The sequence below is a fragment of the Neopsephotus bourkii genome, unplaced genomic scaffold, assembly GCF_033783945.1.
Source record: "Neopsephotus bourkii isolate Nb327-2 ecotype Australia unplaced genomic scaffold, CSIRO-AGI_Nbou_v1 NB_168, whole genome shotgun sequence".
Lineage (NCBI taxonomy): Eukaryota > Metazoa > Chordata > Aves > Psittaciformes > Psittacidae > Neopsephotus > Neopsephotus bourkii.
This window is the reverse complement of record NW_026900684.1, coordinates 5,191,075-5,206,656: the sequence shown is the minus strand read 5'-3', so window position 1 is coordinate 5,206,656 and position 15,582 is coordinate 5,191,075. Positions and strand designations below refer to the sequence as shown.

The 15,582-nt window shown below is 38.6% G+C and overlaps 1 protein-coding gene across 2 annotated transcripts in view; it reads left to right on the top strand.

Moving 5' to 3' along the window:
• Positions 1-15,582, top strand: part of SNX25 (sorting nexin 25) — a 77,466-nt gene that overhangs the window by 8,934 nt on the left and 52,950 nt on the right. The window contains exons 2-3 of one of the 2 annotated variants that reach the window (XM_061371703.1): positions 3,026-3,110; positions 11,268-11,484. In XM_061371703.1, the coding sequence (XP_061227687.1) occupies positions 3,089-3,110; positions 11,268-11,484 (239 nt within the window). In that variant the 5' untranslated portion in view covers positions 3,026-3,088. Of the gene's footprint in view, positions 1-3,025; positions 3,111-11,267; positions 11,485-12,007; positions 12,067-15,582 lie in introns of those variants that run through there. The other variant, XM_061371710.1, reaches the window with a different exon arrangement.

The window sequence follows — 15,582 nt, the reverse complement described above, 5'->3', positions numbered from 1 at the left end:
TAAGTTTCGGTGTGATTTCTGCTGTTCTTTAACAATGAAATCTACAGAGTAGAGCCCGTGATTTTTGTGTTTTGGGGTGAGTTTGTTTTGGTCTGTTTCTTTTTTTTTTTTTTTTTGGGCTGTGGTAGTGCAAGTCAGGGCTAATGGGAACATACCAGGTTTTAATTGGTATAAAACAGCATCTAAGCTGAAGCTTTGACTGTGTAAAATCCATTTACAAACATCTTTGGGCTCAGTCAGGGTTATGCCAACTGTTTCATGAAATGTAGCACTGTTTTGCTTTAGATAAGCCACATGAATCAAAGTGTGAGAACATTCCAGTCTAGGCTTTCTAGCTGAACCTGTTCTCTGTATACGCCCTCCATCTGACTTGAGGCAGGGGTGGGAAGAAAACCTTCCAGCAAAATCTGCTGGATTTTTCAGTGTCTCAGCTGTTACATCTGAGTTTGAACTGTTACTGCAGGTGCTGGTAAGCCTGTGTTACTGGGTTGGAGCTGTTGGGTTTCAGGTGTTTGTTGCCATATGTCATCTAACTGAGGGGTGCCTCCTTATTTAGTGAATTCATCATTATTGTTGTCACAGAAACAGAATTTTTTAAAAGCAAATCTAAGCTATGAAGGTTTAAGGCTCGGTTCTGCTAAATGCAAGTTTGAAAGATTGAAAGAAAAAAGGAGTTGATCAGCGCTTTTAGAAAAGGCAACTTAATATCTGATCCATTATTAGTCACTAAATTAAACTCTCAGTTCTTGAAGGATGATCAAGAATCACAGAATAGTTCAGGTTGGAAGGAATGTCTGGAGGTCACCTACTCCACCCAGCTCAGGGTGGCTCCAGCTAGGTAGGTTGCTCAGGGCTTTCTCCTCTTAACAGGAGTTTTGAATATCTCCAAGGATGGAGGCTCCACAGCTTCTCCCATTCTGGTATTTGACCAGCCTCATAATTAAAATAGATTGGCTCTGTAAGTGATCGGAATTACCCTTATTGTAACCTGGCCTGTTTTCCTGTGTATGTGCAAGAAGAGTCTGGCTCCCTCTTCTGTGTATGCTCTCGGTCTCCCCAAACTGTTTTTGTTCTTAGCCTGAACTAACCCAAACAACATCACTCAATATATTTAAACATTATTTATTCAAATGTTAGATTCTCATCTGTTCTTGAAAATTTGTTTTTAAACAAAGTTGAAACCTTAAACAAAGTTTTGTGCTTTTCTCACAGGCTGTTCATGGTGGTGTCTGTAATACCTGTATGAGTATGGAAAAAATTCCTTTGCCCTTGAGTAATAACATTTGTGCAGTAGCAAAATCACAATTGCTAGTGGTGGTATTCACTTCTTACCTTTTCAGTTCTTTTTGATCAGTTGTATAATATGAATGTTATTATTTTATCTTATTTTTTTAAATGAAAACTGGTGCCTTTTAGAAGTCAAAAGATACCAACCTTAGAGGACACTTTCAATGAAGTATATTCTTGCAAGCTGAACCACAAGTTTTATATCTTCCTATTTAAGAGGCAGCATTTGACTGAGGCAGTAATAGTCTGCCTTCTTAACATTGAGTCTTCAAAATTGAAACATAAAAGGATTTTTGGCGTTGTGTAGATTGGAATATGGTGTGGTGATGTGGAGCAAGCTACTTGCACTCATGAATCCCCTCCGAAGGCCTTTTTTCTTTTAAATGTTTTAATTCCTTCTGCTGTAAAAAAGTGTGGAACTGAGGCAAGTAGGGGGAAACAATAAGAGTTCAACATTTGTCATTTTCTTATCTCAGCTTGTGTTTAAACCAGTTTTGAAAGGAGTGATTTGGCTAATGCTTTACCAGAGAGCTTACTGATGCTTCAGTCTGTACAAAAAACCCCATTGCCACAAACTAAGTACAAATGAGATCTGTTGATGCCACAGTTAGGAGCTTGAGGTTACTGACTATGCAGGCATGACTCAGTTTAGCAGAAGGATTAGACTTGTAGGATACCCAAGCTAACATGAGTATTAAAGAAAATGGAGTACATTGAGCTCAAGTTTGTCAGATTTGTGACCTTGTTCACTTTTTTCACAGAAAGGCCCAAGTGGCATTGCTTAATAGGGTTTTCTGAATCCCTTCGCCCTCCCCAAATGTATTTGGGATATTTAATGCCTCTGTAAATCTGTCTCTTTTTAAATTGGAGAGGTTATGAATCATCCAATTTCCTGCTGCAAATAATGCAGAAAAATCCTTAAGTAATTGTATGATTAGCATTAACACAGCTTTGCATGGAGGCAGCACAACAACATTAGCAGAGGTGATGTATCAGAGCAAATGTTGTTAGATGTTTTTCCAAACAGCAAAAGTAACTTCTGCAGCTGTTCAGGTGGGTATGGTTTATGCTTTTACCAGCACTGTGTTCAGGTAAGAGGGAGTAATGAAAATCTGTAGTGGCTCACTAATCAGATTAACACTCTGTTCTTACTCCTTAACTGTAGTGTTGATAGTGAGAGGGGCTGCAAATAGAGGCAGACATGCTGAAATCTTGCTGCTCTTGCAATTTATAGTAATGCTGAGGGTGGAAGAAGACAGTTGCAAGACCACAACTATATGGTCTTAAGAGTAGTGACTGGAAGAAGTCGAGGGAGTATTGCTGCACTCACGCAAAAACTGGGACAAATTAACTGTGCGTGGAAGGAGGGCACTCAAGGCCTGGCAAGTATTCATGGTAATGCTGTGTGTTAGATGTGAGTCTGAACAGCTTTATTTGGATTTTAGGGTAGTTTCAGTTGTTTTATTAAATGCATGACCTGTTCCTAGTGCATTCAATTGCAGATGAATACAGCTCCCTTCTGCCAAAAACTCCCAACCTTAAGATAATTTGGCAAGTTGTACAAGGTACGATATGCAACAATGGGTGCAAATATGTGCTTAATGAACAATATATAATAACCTTACAGACAACTGACACTCATCTGTTTTATCTGTATGGGGTTACAATATTTGTATTTTTATTCCTTCTATCTTTTGGTTTATTCCTTCCTCTTATGAATATTCTCTTCAAATTTCAGAGTAATTGTTCTGGAACCTCCCATGATTCAGTCCAATTAAGGAGAGTGATCATTTCTCACAACATGGATAAAGCACTGAAAGAAGGTGAGTCTTAACTCGAACAGAAGAGCATTAGACTCTGAGTCTCTCCTGTCCTCTTAACAAACCATGACTGCACAATATTCCAGGATTTTAGAATATGACCCTGATTTCTTCCTTGATATAAAAGTACATGGTTTTGGTCTTCCGAAGAGGCCCACTGTAGTAGGTAATGTGGTATTGTTTTTGTAATTTAGCAGATACCTTGAAATTCTAGTGGCTGTTTTGTTTGCTTGTTTCTTCCAGAAATATATTAAAATAGAGTTCATAATACTTATGCACAAAACAAAAGGTTCTTGGTTGGATTTTCCTGAACTGATAAATCCTATAGACTCTTACACACAGTCTTCTCAGTCAGTTTAATTCTTACTGTGAAAACTGGATCTAAAAATCAACATTTGTATTTCTGGCTAATACAGTCTATGAAATCTGTGGATCACCAGTACAGTCACTGGACTTTGGGTTGTAAAATGTGAAATATGATCATACGTATTTAAAATGTTTTATTTACAGTTTTAAAAATAAAGAATAACAACTGCTTCTGCACACTTTTTGTTTTCAACTGACTCCTGATAATGCAAATAGTGTAGAACCTGGGATGGTGTCAGAGTTTGAAGTAACAAGTAAAAATCTTTGATTCAAAGCTTATGCGATGTTGGAACATAAAGATGTTGCTGGGGGTGGAAACCTAGCTAGTATATTAAAAAAAGAAAGCTCATAAGAAGGGTTGTGTACTGTAGCTTTTAAAGTATATATATATAAAATGTAATGCCAGTCCAGCCTTCTGTAAATATTATACCTAATTTTGAATATTTTTTTGTTAAGATTTCTTTGCAGCACTGTTTGTTTGGGGTGGTTTTTTTCTTTCCCTTCCCCCCTCAATATGGAGAGTATATTTTAAAATTATCATTGCTTTAAACAGGTTGGTTGTATTATGAAAAGTGCTAGGTAATTTTTAAAGTTATTTTTATGAGTAGCTGTTAGCAGGATATGTAGCTAAAATACAACGTTAGAATACCTACTATGTCATGTTTCTGTGAAGGTGAACTATTATAACGTACCATAACTTGGTTTTAGGCAGCATTTTTGTCTGGAATCAGTCAGACTATAGGAATCCTTATGATGTGAAAAGGATAGTAAAGTCTAAACATTACATGTATGAAACAAGCCCAGACAAGTTATCTACTGTATTCTCTCACTTTTGCTTTATTCTCTCACATTTGGATAATCATCCTTGGAGTCTGGAATGAAGCCTTGACATAATCAGCACAGAATCAGAGGTAGTGGGGTTATTTGGAGACAGACAACAGGTATTGTGGTATACTAGGGGAAAGACAGTTGTTACACATCCCTCCTTACTTGCACATAGGAGCAACTCATGTGCCTGTAAAAAATACAGGAGCTGTCTTCATCTGAAGTATCATTCCGCAGATCGTTAGGTTGGATGCATAAGTCCATCCTCACTCAGTAATGCTGAAAGAAGGTTACCAGTATTTAAGTGATTTATTTTGTTGGAGTTGGGGACCTTCTGTTGTTTTACTTACCTTTCTGTTACTTATTTTCAGAGTAGCTTTTACCCTCCATTCTCACTCTGAATTTTGGAGAGCAAACTTGTCAGATTTCGTTGTATTTCTTCCAGGCCTACATGATGAAGCCAACTTCTCCGGTTGTGGGGAAAAAAAAAAAAAGGAAAAAAAAAGGAAAAAAGTGCAGTTTGACAGGGATGAGACTGTACTTTTCACTCCACCATGTGTAGACTTAAAGAAGCATTTTGATTTTGGAAGGTATCTGAGTCATCCTGAATTTCAGATGCTGTGAATTCCAAAAGAAACATTTTACTATAGCTTATTAATGTGATCAGTCTGTCTGTGAATAGACAGGGCACATTCCTTGCCCTGTTATGGTTCTGAAACTTGTAATTGTCTTGATAGTCTGAATGCTTTTTTTTTTTTAACTTTTAACAAGTTTGTGGTTACATAAAACATTATTAATAATGATATAAAAACTACTGTGTGTGTTTCTGTTTCTAGTTTTACACTGATGAAGATTAAAGTGTTTGTAAATCCCAGGAATTTTTGGCAACTTCTTGCTGTATATATGTAACATGCTGTTCAACAAAATGCCTTAAAAAGCCTAATTCATTTAGTTAGGAGACTTTCAGATGTTCTGAGGTTTTAATCTTGGGGGACCAATTCAGATTCCTACCACCACTTGAGGTTTTGAGTAGGTGCTATCAGATTATCATAATTGATGAGGTTTTGCAGTGTTTTTTTGTTCAGGTTTTACTTCTCTGTACATTGCCTTAGAGATGTAAGTATAACATTTTGGGAGGAGCCAGCATCAGCTAATTTTGGAAATGCTGTTGCTGGTTATAAAGAGACAGCCATTTGGTTAATTCTGACTTCTTTACCTGTTTTTCATCGTCTATGTAATTAAGTTTGCCTAAGGTTTACTATTAATTGGTGACTATCTTGCACCCCTCAAGAATAGACTGTTGATTGCTAGTCATGCATGCTTTTGCTGGTGTTACAGCCAGTCTGTGTGGACTTTTCTCTCTGGATTTAGAGTGTCTCTTCTGAGGTTATGTGAGGTGTCTCGCTTGACAAACTGTCACTTGCTTTACTGCCTTTTTCCTGATGTTTTCATTATAGCCTGTTAATGTAGTTGGAAGGATAGGTATCAGTGATCAACCTTAGTTTTAACTGAACAAGTCATGCATTTTTCCATTTCAACCATTGGTCTTATTGAAATACACTTAAGAATATTGTGGTGCTTAGATTAGTTTTCCTGTGATGGACATTGGCTGAGAGTAGATGCTGTGCCTGGGGATACCTTCTCATCTTGCCAAAGCCAAGGTAACAAAGTTGTTGGGAACTGTTCTTCTACGATGTTGATCACTAAGTGTTGCTAAGAAGGAACTTCAGTTTATGTTGGTTTACAGCTCAGTTCTAAACTTCCTTCTTATCTCACAGTGACAACAGAGTGTGGTGCTTCATTCTTAATTAAAGCATATACATAAGCTGTAGATACAGGGAAAGCTGTGAATTAACCCTGCTAGTGTGTGGTGTGTTTTATGAAATCTATGCGCAAAATCAGAACAAGTGTAATGTTATGAGATTTTCATTATTTAGCATGGCAGAAAGGGAAGGCCTTTTAGTTGTAAACGCTTGAGTCCCTTTTTTAGGCAGTAGTACTTGAGTGACTAACACTGAAATGTGTTTTTTCAGTACATCTCATGCTTTCTCTTGATAGGTTGATTTGATTCTTACTTGCCCTTCATTCATTTTACACAAAGAAAAGACAATCCGCTTCATAAATACTATTAGCCTTTTAACACTTCCTGTTGCTTATCTGGTAACTTCATGTTTTCAGCCCATACCATACGGTAGTTTAGGAACATGTCTCTGAAGAGAGCCTCTGGTCAGTCAGCCTTGTGCTGCTGCTGTGTGGGCTGAGGGCTGTAGCTGTCAGTAAACATGCCCTCCATGTGTGCAGCCAGGCCCCCAGGAACTGAATTTCATCTTTTGTTCTTATTGCCACGTGTCCTGTGGTCTGTTGTTCTTTACAGCCAGTCTTTGTTTCCACTGCTTTAGTAGTGCCAAGAAACTTGGTTTCCATATTACTTACCTGCTTTACTGGATCATTTATGTGTAAGTAAACAGCACAGGCCTTAGCACAACTCCCAGCAGAACTCCACTGGTGAAATACTTCTGCTGTGAAAACAATTCGTTCATATCCCTTGTTTCTTGGCTATTAAAGTATTTCATGCCAGAGTGTCATCTCTTCTTTCACAGTGGCTTATCTTCCTTCAACCCTGTGTTGAGGTGACCTTACTGGAAGTATTTTGGGAGTTTAATTAGATTGTATCCATGGATTGAATCTTGCATGTCTGTGTTCTTGTTGGCCCCTTAAAAAGACTGTTAGGCAGTAGTGCACAGAAGGAGGTTTTTCCCAATCTGATTTCCCAACTGACGATCCACACATTGACATTTAGGGGAAAAAAAATTGCAGTAGCTTCTGCAGCTCCCTATTTGAAAAGCTGTACGTATATTTTTTTTTTTTGCCACGGCTCTCAAGAAGTTAGTTGTTAGGGTCCAAAATATGAGCAAGACTTAATCTGAATTCATGTTCTCTCTGCTACTGGGATTCAAACTCTTGGAGCTGAGGGTTTTTGGCAAAGGGTACATGGGCAAAACTATTCTGACAGATTTTTTATTTATTTTTTTAAATACGTTTCCTAGACCTTTGTAACACATTTCTCTCTGTTGTTTATATCCTTGGAAATTTCCATCTTTTTTTTCTGCACATTCATTATAATTACTAAGAAGCAAATGTCAAAAAATATTTAATAAAAATAAACTGAACAGTGTGGAACTATTCCTGATGCAGGATCTTAAACCAGTTCATATTAATGTTGCATCTGTTTTTTACAGATTTCGATGCTTGCTATTGTGAAATAACTCAAGCCAGTATTATATCTATACCTCCTCCTCTGTTGTTCATAACAGTCACAGGAGAGTTTTGGATCTGACCATAACTTCATGTAATTGTTCCAGTCTCTCCCGTGCTTTCGGGAAAGGAGATTTGTTTCTTGTTTGAAACTTGGAAGTCTGTGCATAGGAAGAATATTTTTGGTCTGGCTTTTAATGGTGCTTTGAGAAAAAGTCCTTTTTATTCAGATTTCTATACTGTTTTCTGTAAAGCTGGGGGATGAATCCTCCCAGTGTGAAAACTAACATGAAGCTCTGCAGATTGCAGATTTTAAGCCAGTCTGACTGCTTGGCTCTTGTGCTGCTGAACCTTGGGATGAATGAAAGTAGAAGAGGAGATAGCTGTTATTGTAGACCTGCATGGGGTTAGGAATGAAGGAAGGATGTAAGGGGTGTCTTCTTCTGTCTCTCTACTCCTAACACTCTTTTAGTCTACAGTTTTTAGAAAGAGTAGTTGAAGAGGCTGAACTTCATGTTCACGTGGGAATGACTTTCATTCAGATTTTAAACAACTGGGGGCTTGGATCTTCGGAACCAATTTAGAAAACCTAGCGGATTCTTTGCTGACACTGCATCTGATTCAATCAAACTGAAACAAAATTCTTCTCTTTTGGGTGAGTTAGTGGTAGTAAGGTACTGCTCTGAAAGTGTGCTCCTTTTTTTTTTTTTATTCCTTTCTTTTTATTCCTTTTTTGTCATCTGCGCAGTTGTTTTCAATGTTTTAGAGAACATGTAGTATAAAAATAATGAGAGGAGATGCATGAGAAGATTCTTCTGAAGGAAGCAAGCTGTGCTCTATAAAAGTCTTACATTTGTTTTCTACATTTCTTTAGAGTGCAGAAAGAGGCATCAGCTGCATCAATAGGAATGAAACTAAAGCAGCAACAGCACATCATGGCTAGGATGACGCATAGGGATGAGGCGATTCTTACCCCAGCACAGACTGCTGTTAGTATCTGTGGCTGATATCCTTCTTGGATTTTGTTTTGGTTTTCTTTGTTTAAGTCTAGAAGCTGTCTCGTTGCTCATTTGGGCATAAATGCTGGGGTCTGTAGTACCCCAAATTATATACAGAACAGCATGGTTAGACTGTTGTGGTGCGGGAAGGGCAACAAGGCTCAGAAGCAACAAGGAAACTATAGAAAACTTCGAAGAGAACTAAAGAAGGTAGGTGCAGGAAAATATGGTTTAAGGTGGAGATGCTCATTTAAGGTCTTGAAAGATTGTAACTGGCAGAAACACAAATGAAGTATTTTGTACTTGAATGGCTTAAGTTTTGGTAATGGTTGGTTATCTTTTATACTTAGTTTGATATTGTCACTAGATTTTGTGGTTCTTTCATGTTGATAGATCTAGATGAACCACCATGCAATCACCTTGCTGTGTCTGAGCAGGAATCTTCCCAACGTAATAAATCTTGCTTCAGGTATTTCAAATGGGAGTACAGTAAAGTTTCAGAAGTTGTAGTCTCACAATATTTTACTAAGTGGCATTAGCTTATACTTGAATGTTGTGCTTTACCAGAACACAGAGACTTAGCACTGAATATGATGGTTGATGATGGAGGGAGCTAGGAACTGAGCTCAATTCTTAGAGGATCTGCTTAAAATTACAGTTAAATTAAGGGTCAGTGTGAAAAGATACATGCTCTGAAAGGGAGTATAGTCTAAGGGACTGAGGTACACGTTTCACTCTAGTACTCTTGTTTTGTAGAGTTCTGTCTGATAGATGCCTGTAAGAGCCACAACTCTACCATGATTTGTCTTATTAGGCAAAAGATGCTGAAGAACTCTGCTACTTTGCACCTTTGCAAGGGATAGTGTGTCTATGAGAAAATCTGAAAAAAGTCACTGTCTGCCAGTGATGATGATAACAAATACTGCAATGCAATTTGTTTTGAATAAGCTTGAGAAATTATGGGTTTCTTACAGAGCAGAGGAAAAGGAAGAGTCTATGCTGTGATTGGCTTTCTGCAGCAATTCAGGTAATGCAACAGAAGAGAGTAACCAAGGTATAACAAAAAGGTGGTTGCAGAAGAACATGGGGACAGATGTGGAAAACTGTCTAAAATGTGTATTGTGATAGGAGACTTGAGATAAGTAATGAACTTCGGTTTTTAACATGCTGGTCCCAGTTGTCCTTTGATGTATTGAGGGGTTATTCCTCAGCTTGCTTATCAGAAGACCATTACCTTTTGGAACTGCTTTTATAACTTTGTAGTATTTGTGAGTGAGAGTTTTCAATGAAATGCTATTTCTTCTGTCTTAGAAAAGTAATGAAATCAGATGTGTTTCAACATGGGAAGTTCCCAGCCTGCAGTATGGTTCTGCACATATTTTTTCCTCTTGGATTAGAAAAAAGAATCAAAACTTTTGTTTATTTATGGAAATGTTTCTCTGAATAATTAATTAAAAAACCTTGAAATCACTTAGCCAAAGGATCTTAACTATATATTTCAGCCCATTCAGTGGAGCAACTCAGTTTCTTTATAAACCTGAGGGAGTTGATTTATGAAGTATTTGCTAGAAACTTTTATCAATTTTAGCCTTTTCTTTTGAAATGTTTTTAACAGGATGCTGTTGGATAAGGTCTGGCGATATTTCAGACGGGCAGAAATATTTAACTTAAGTTTCTCTGCTGTTAGGTTGTTATTAGTTCACTGTCACAGTGTCAAGGAGCATTTTATAGTTTATTAAACTGCCAAGCAAACAACTTGTATTGAAGTGGAAAGTAAAAAGTAGTGGAGTCACGTGATTACTTTACACCTTAGGCTTACACTGACAAATTAGGTGTATTTTTGATATTAAAAGTTTGAAATTAGGGTGTTTGGTAAAGAAGCTGTTCAGATTATCAGGCATATGACTTATTTCCCCCCCTTCTTATTCAGTTACCCTTTGGTAGATGCAGACTTGCTCCTTGTTTTTTTCCTGTCTTCTTGTAACTGCTAAACATGGCTCATACGTGCTCACTGAACACGTCCTACTTCCTCCAAGACATCCAGGGACTGGTATCCAAGTAAAACTGTTGTCACACAAAAGCTGTCAAAAAGAAAAGTCAGAATGGTAGAAGATGGTGTTGCCATGGGACTTGCAATTACAGTAACCTTGGTTGTTGCTTGTAGATATGGTTTGGAATACCTTGTAATTTTTGAAGTTCATGCTGTCTTGCTAATCTACTTGTTCTCTCTTATCTCTAGCTATTCTGATCCTATAATGTACTTTCTTCAGTGTTGTTCTGTACTGTGTATGTCTTTTGAAATCTAAAAATCTTTCCACCTCACCTTCTAACTATGGAGTGAGGACTGTTGAATTCATATGTAAAGAAGACTGGTTTCGGTCTGCAACATCCTATACACATGTTATATGATAATTCATATAACCAAATCCACTTCTGAGAGACAGGTATTAGTTTGAGGTTTGTCTGTAGCAAGTAACCTGACTGAGCAAATCCACTTACAGGCTTTGCTTTGCAAAGTGACCTTCAGTAACCTGTTAGGTGCATGTTTCTGTAACTTTGCCAACCTTACTTTCTGTGGCAAGAATTTAAAACTCAAAGAAGACGATACGAAACCTTCTAAGCTTTGAGGGGAAATGTGGAAGAATATGTTTTTCCTGTCTTCTTGTGCCTTCCCATTTTGCAGTTTTTGCTATTTATTGTTTTGTTTTCCTTTCAGTGTTTGACTACAGCTATAGAGATTACATCCTGTCCTGGTATGGGCAACTCAGCAGAGATGAAGGGCAGCTGTACCAGCTGCTATCTGAAGACTTCTGGGAGATTGCCAAGCAGCTGCGACAGAGGCTGAGTCACATTGATGTAGTTAAAGTTGTCTGCAATGATGTAGTGAAAGCTTTACTCTCACACTTCTGTGACCTTAAAGGAGCCAACGCCAGGTAAAAGCAAGACTGCATTGCATTGGCATTTTCTGCTTGTTACTGTGCTTTCAGATGTATTGTGTCAAAGTAATGAAAAGTGTAATGCTTCTGTAGGCAACTGATAAAGAAAACAGTTCAAGCTTATTACCAGTTTTAGATATCAAGAAGGCTTCAGGGCACCTGTAAGACGTCTGGAAGGAAACGTTTTTCTTCCTTTTTCTCAGAGTTCAGATTCACCTCTGTTTCCATTTCATCCTTGAATCCTTTGCTCACAGTAGGAGGTGGGCTGTGTGTGAGCAGTTCCTGCAAGTAGTGTGAACCTGCAAGGGAAAGGAGAAGCGCTGTCAGAGCAGTCAACAGACAAGAAGGTAGCTATTTGCACCTTTCCCAAAATAGCACCAAGGTTAATTCAGTTCAGTTTCCTACTTCTTCTAGCCCCAGGAGGCAAAGCCTTATGGTTTCTGTAAGTGGTCTGTCCTGCAGTAACAAGATTTTTCTACTGGAAAAAAATGTTGGATGGATTTTCTTTCTCTGTTCAGCTTATCTTGCTAATTACATGAATTTCCTTTTTGGCAAGGCTCTCTTTGTCTGCTTAAAAAGGTCAGCTGTCCACTAAATACTAGAGTTGTGCTCAAATTCTAGTTGCAAATGGGAATTCTTAGCCTGTGCAATTCCCACATCTGAATGAACAGTTTGTGTAATCGTGCATGGAATTTGGGCATATGTCTACACTTACCTGCATTTTAGTTATCCTAATTGAAACACGCTCTGCTCATTCAGATTTAGACTATACATCTTACGTTATGAAGTTGTTCTGCCTGCAGTTAGATACGCATATTTTTAACACACTTTCAGAGAAAAAAGATAAACTGTTTTCTGTCAGTGACCAGTCTGTGTATTGCCATTCACACTTATTTCTGTTCTGGAGCAGAAGATAGGGTTAATGTATTTCTGGGAGATACTAGCTTTATGTAAGCTAATGTGTAGGAAACAAAGACAAAAAAGAAATCAAAGGGTGGTTACATCCAAGCAAAGAAAAAAATCAGGTGTATGGATATTTCATTATATCTTGCATTGGATTCCAGATAATTACTTTCTTTCAGCTCTGGAATGTGGTAGGAATCTCTTGGTCAGGTAAACCTCCTATGTGTGCCCCTGATTTTTAAACATACTTGCACTTGCCCTTCATCGTAGTAAAGGCCCTGCTTTTGGGAAAGGTTTGATTTGAACAGTTAGGAGGATGTTTGGTGGAGTGTTATTGTTTTGGTTTTTTTAAGTGAAAATGTTTTCCTGCTTGAAGCAGGATCTACAATTGCAGAATTATTAATATTAAGGCTGATTCTTGATGAGGTTTCGAATTATGACCATTTCATGTAGGTCATTGTTGGATTGTTATTTCCAGTATATAGAGCTAAAATAAATTCTCTTGGCTATATTCCAGTTATCTTTTTCACTTTGGAATGGTAAATGTACCTTAGTGCTGGATAAGGTAGGCTGCGTTAGTATGGTAATGAAAAAAAATCCTATTAAGAATCAATGGCATCATAGGTTAAAAACCCCACAGCTGCAGCTGCACATTTTGTATAGGTTGAAGCTATACCCATTGACTGGTTTACATGCACTGCATGCTGTTTATGCTAACTTGCTCAAAAAGTCCAGGAAGCTTTATGGAAATTGCATAAAGAGGAGGCTTAAATGCCATGTATGTACTATGCAAAGTCAGCAGAAATGTGACATTGTGCTCGTATGCTGCAGATTGATTTAGTACTGCTGGGTGGTCATAGCGTGCATGTAATAAGCCTGGATGCACAGCTGAAGACTGTGATGCTGTTTCCTCTTTAAGGAATTTGTGATTTTTAAGAATAATTTGAGTTTTGTACTAAATTACCTGATGCTATGAAACAACCTCCTGACATTTTAAGCTATAGACCGAGAACTACTAAGTATGTCACTTCTAGCTTGGAATATTGAGTTTCATGGAAAGTCTTAAATTAATGTCCATATTTTTGTCCTTGTTTCAGCTGGGGTAATTTTATTCCTACTAGCTGGTATAGTGCTGTTGTGCTGTTTTGGATTTAGGATGAGAATAATGTTGATAACACTGATACGTTGATATGTTAGTTGTTGCTAAGCAGTGCTTACACAGTGTCCAGGCCTTTTCAGTTTCTCATACCATCCCATCAGCGAGGAGGCTGGGGGTGCACAAAAATTTGTGAGGGGGCATAGCTGAGACAGCTGACCCAAAAGATACTCCACATGGTGTTACGCTCAGTGTATAAACTGGGGGGAAAGTCGTTTTCTTGTGGGCTGCTGCTCGGGAGCTGTCTGGGTATTGGTTGGTGGGTGGTGATCAGCTGCATTGTGCATCACTTGTTTTGTGTATTCTAATTCTATTATTGTTCCCTCCCGCTTCCTTTTCTGTCCTATTTATCTGTTTGTCTCAACCCATGAGTTTTACTTTTGTCTACCGTACCCCACTGGCGCTGGGGAGTGAGCAAGTGGCTATGTGGTGTTTACCTGCCTGCTGGGTTAAACATCCAGCTGCCATGCTTCAAACACAGAATGTTCTGCTTCCTAAGGTAGGGAGCATAGAGACTTTCTTGATCGACCTCTGCTTTCTGTCAACATTTCAAAGATGGTAGTAAGTTTAAATTGCCGTTCATATGTTTCTCTCTGTGTCCCTAATAAAGAATCCAGTTAGTTTTGGATGGTAAACATAGTGCAACAGAGACTGTAATTAGAGCAGGGTATCTTTCCTGTTGTGATGCCTGTTGGAGCACTGCATCTTGTTTCTACTCCTGAGGTTATACTGTGGTGTGACAGCAAGGGGCATTTTGTCTGTTATCTGGTGGCTTACAGTTTTAAATGCCCCCTCATACCATCTCTGGAGGGCTTGCCACCTAAGCCATTTTGTCTCAGTTTTCCTGTATGACAACAGATAAATCCACTAAAGTAATGGAAAGAAACTGTCTGTGCCCAGGAGGAGAGAGATACATGTTTCTTCAGTGTGAAGTTCATGTGTTTTGTCACTGGGTGCACATCAGCCGCAGAAATCCCTTTGCTGTTCTGCTTTCACTGACTAGGTCCAACCTGTGATATCTGATGGGTAGATCAGGATGTTGGAGGAGGTGAAAACAGGCCAGAACCTTTCAGAATGAGGAAGGGTGCTGCAGTGTTTCCCTTTGCTCCTGCTTCCCACCTGGCTTTTCTGAATTGTCACAAGGCTCTGCTTAGTAATAAACAGCTCAAGGCAGGTGGCCAGCAAAGGCCAGCAGATGAGAAAGAGCACTTCCCTGTGTGAAGGAGAGCATGATAATATGAAAGAAAGGCCACTTCCACTCTAGCCAGTAACAGGCAGAAAATATGGAGGGAGAAGCTGGGCAGCATGAGGTCTGTTTCCCTGCCAGACACTTCTACAGAGTGAAATAAGGGCCAGAACTATCTGGGGTGGCACAGAGCTGTAGGCAAGACAACTCCTAGTTTCTTCATCTTGCATGTATTGCTGGGGTGTACCTTGAGGTCCCGTTTGGACTCCAGAGGATCATGTCGCTTTTCAGTTACAAGATCTGTAGCAATTCAGAATAGATAGGAAACAATTTCATTCCTAGTATTAGCTCAGCATAGAAATGGAATATGATACTTCCCCATGTCCAATGTTAGCTAGTTTATGAGTTTGAAATAGAGAAGGAAAACCAATCTTGGATTTATTGGTACAAGCCAATGCTCTTTTCCCCTACATCGTACAGAATCAGGAGTGGATTTGTAACAGGATTAGCCAAGTGCATCCTGCATGGTAGAGAGGGTGGTATTTGGACACCCTTGTTTTATAGCAGCTTTTATCCCTTCATTTCTTAATATCTCATTCAGGTGTCTCTCTCTGGCTCCTTTAAGCATAATATAAGCAAGCTGAATACTGCAGTGCCATTTTATGTGACTAGGGGTAGACTGCAAGTTGAGTAAGGTGATGTATAATGCTGGAAATGTTGGTTTGTGGGTGCAGTGTTGTTTGTGGTGGCACCGTACTTTCCAGGGTCTATAATTACATGATGCCAGGAATGTAGACTTGATGTGGTAATATGATAGGTTTGTTGAAAGCAAGGGGCAGCTATTTCTCTT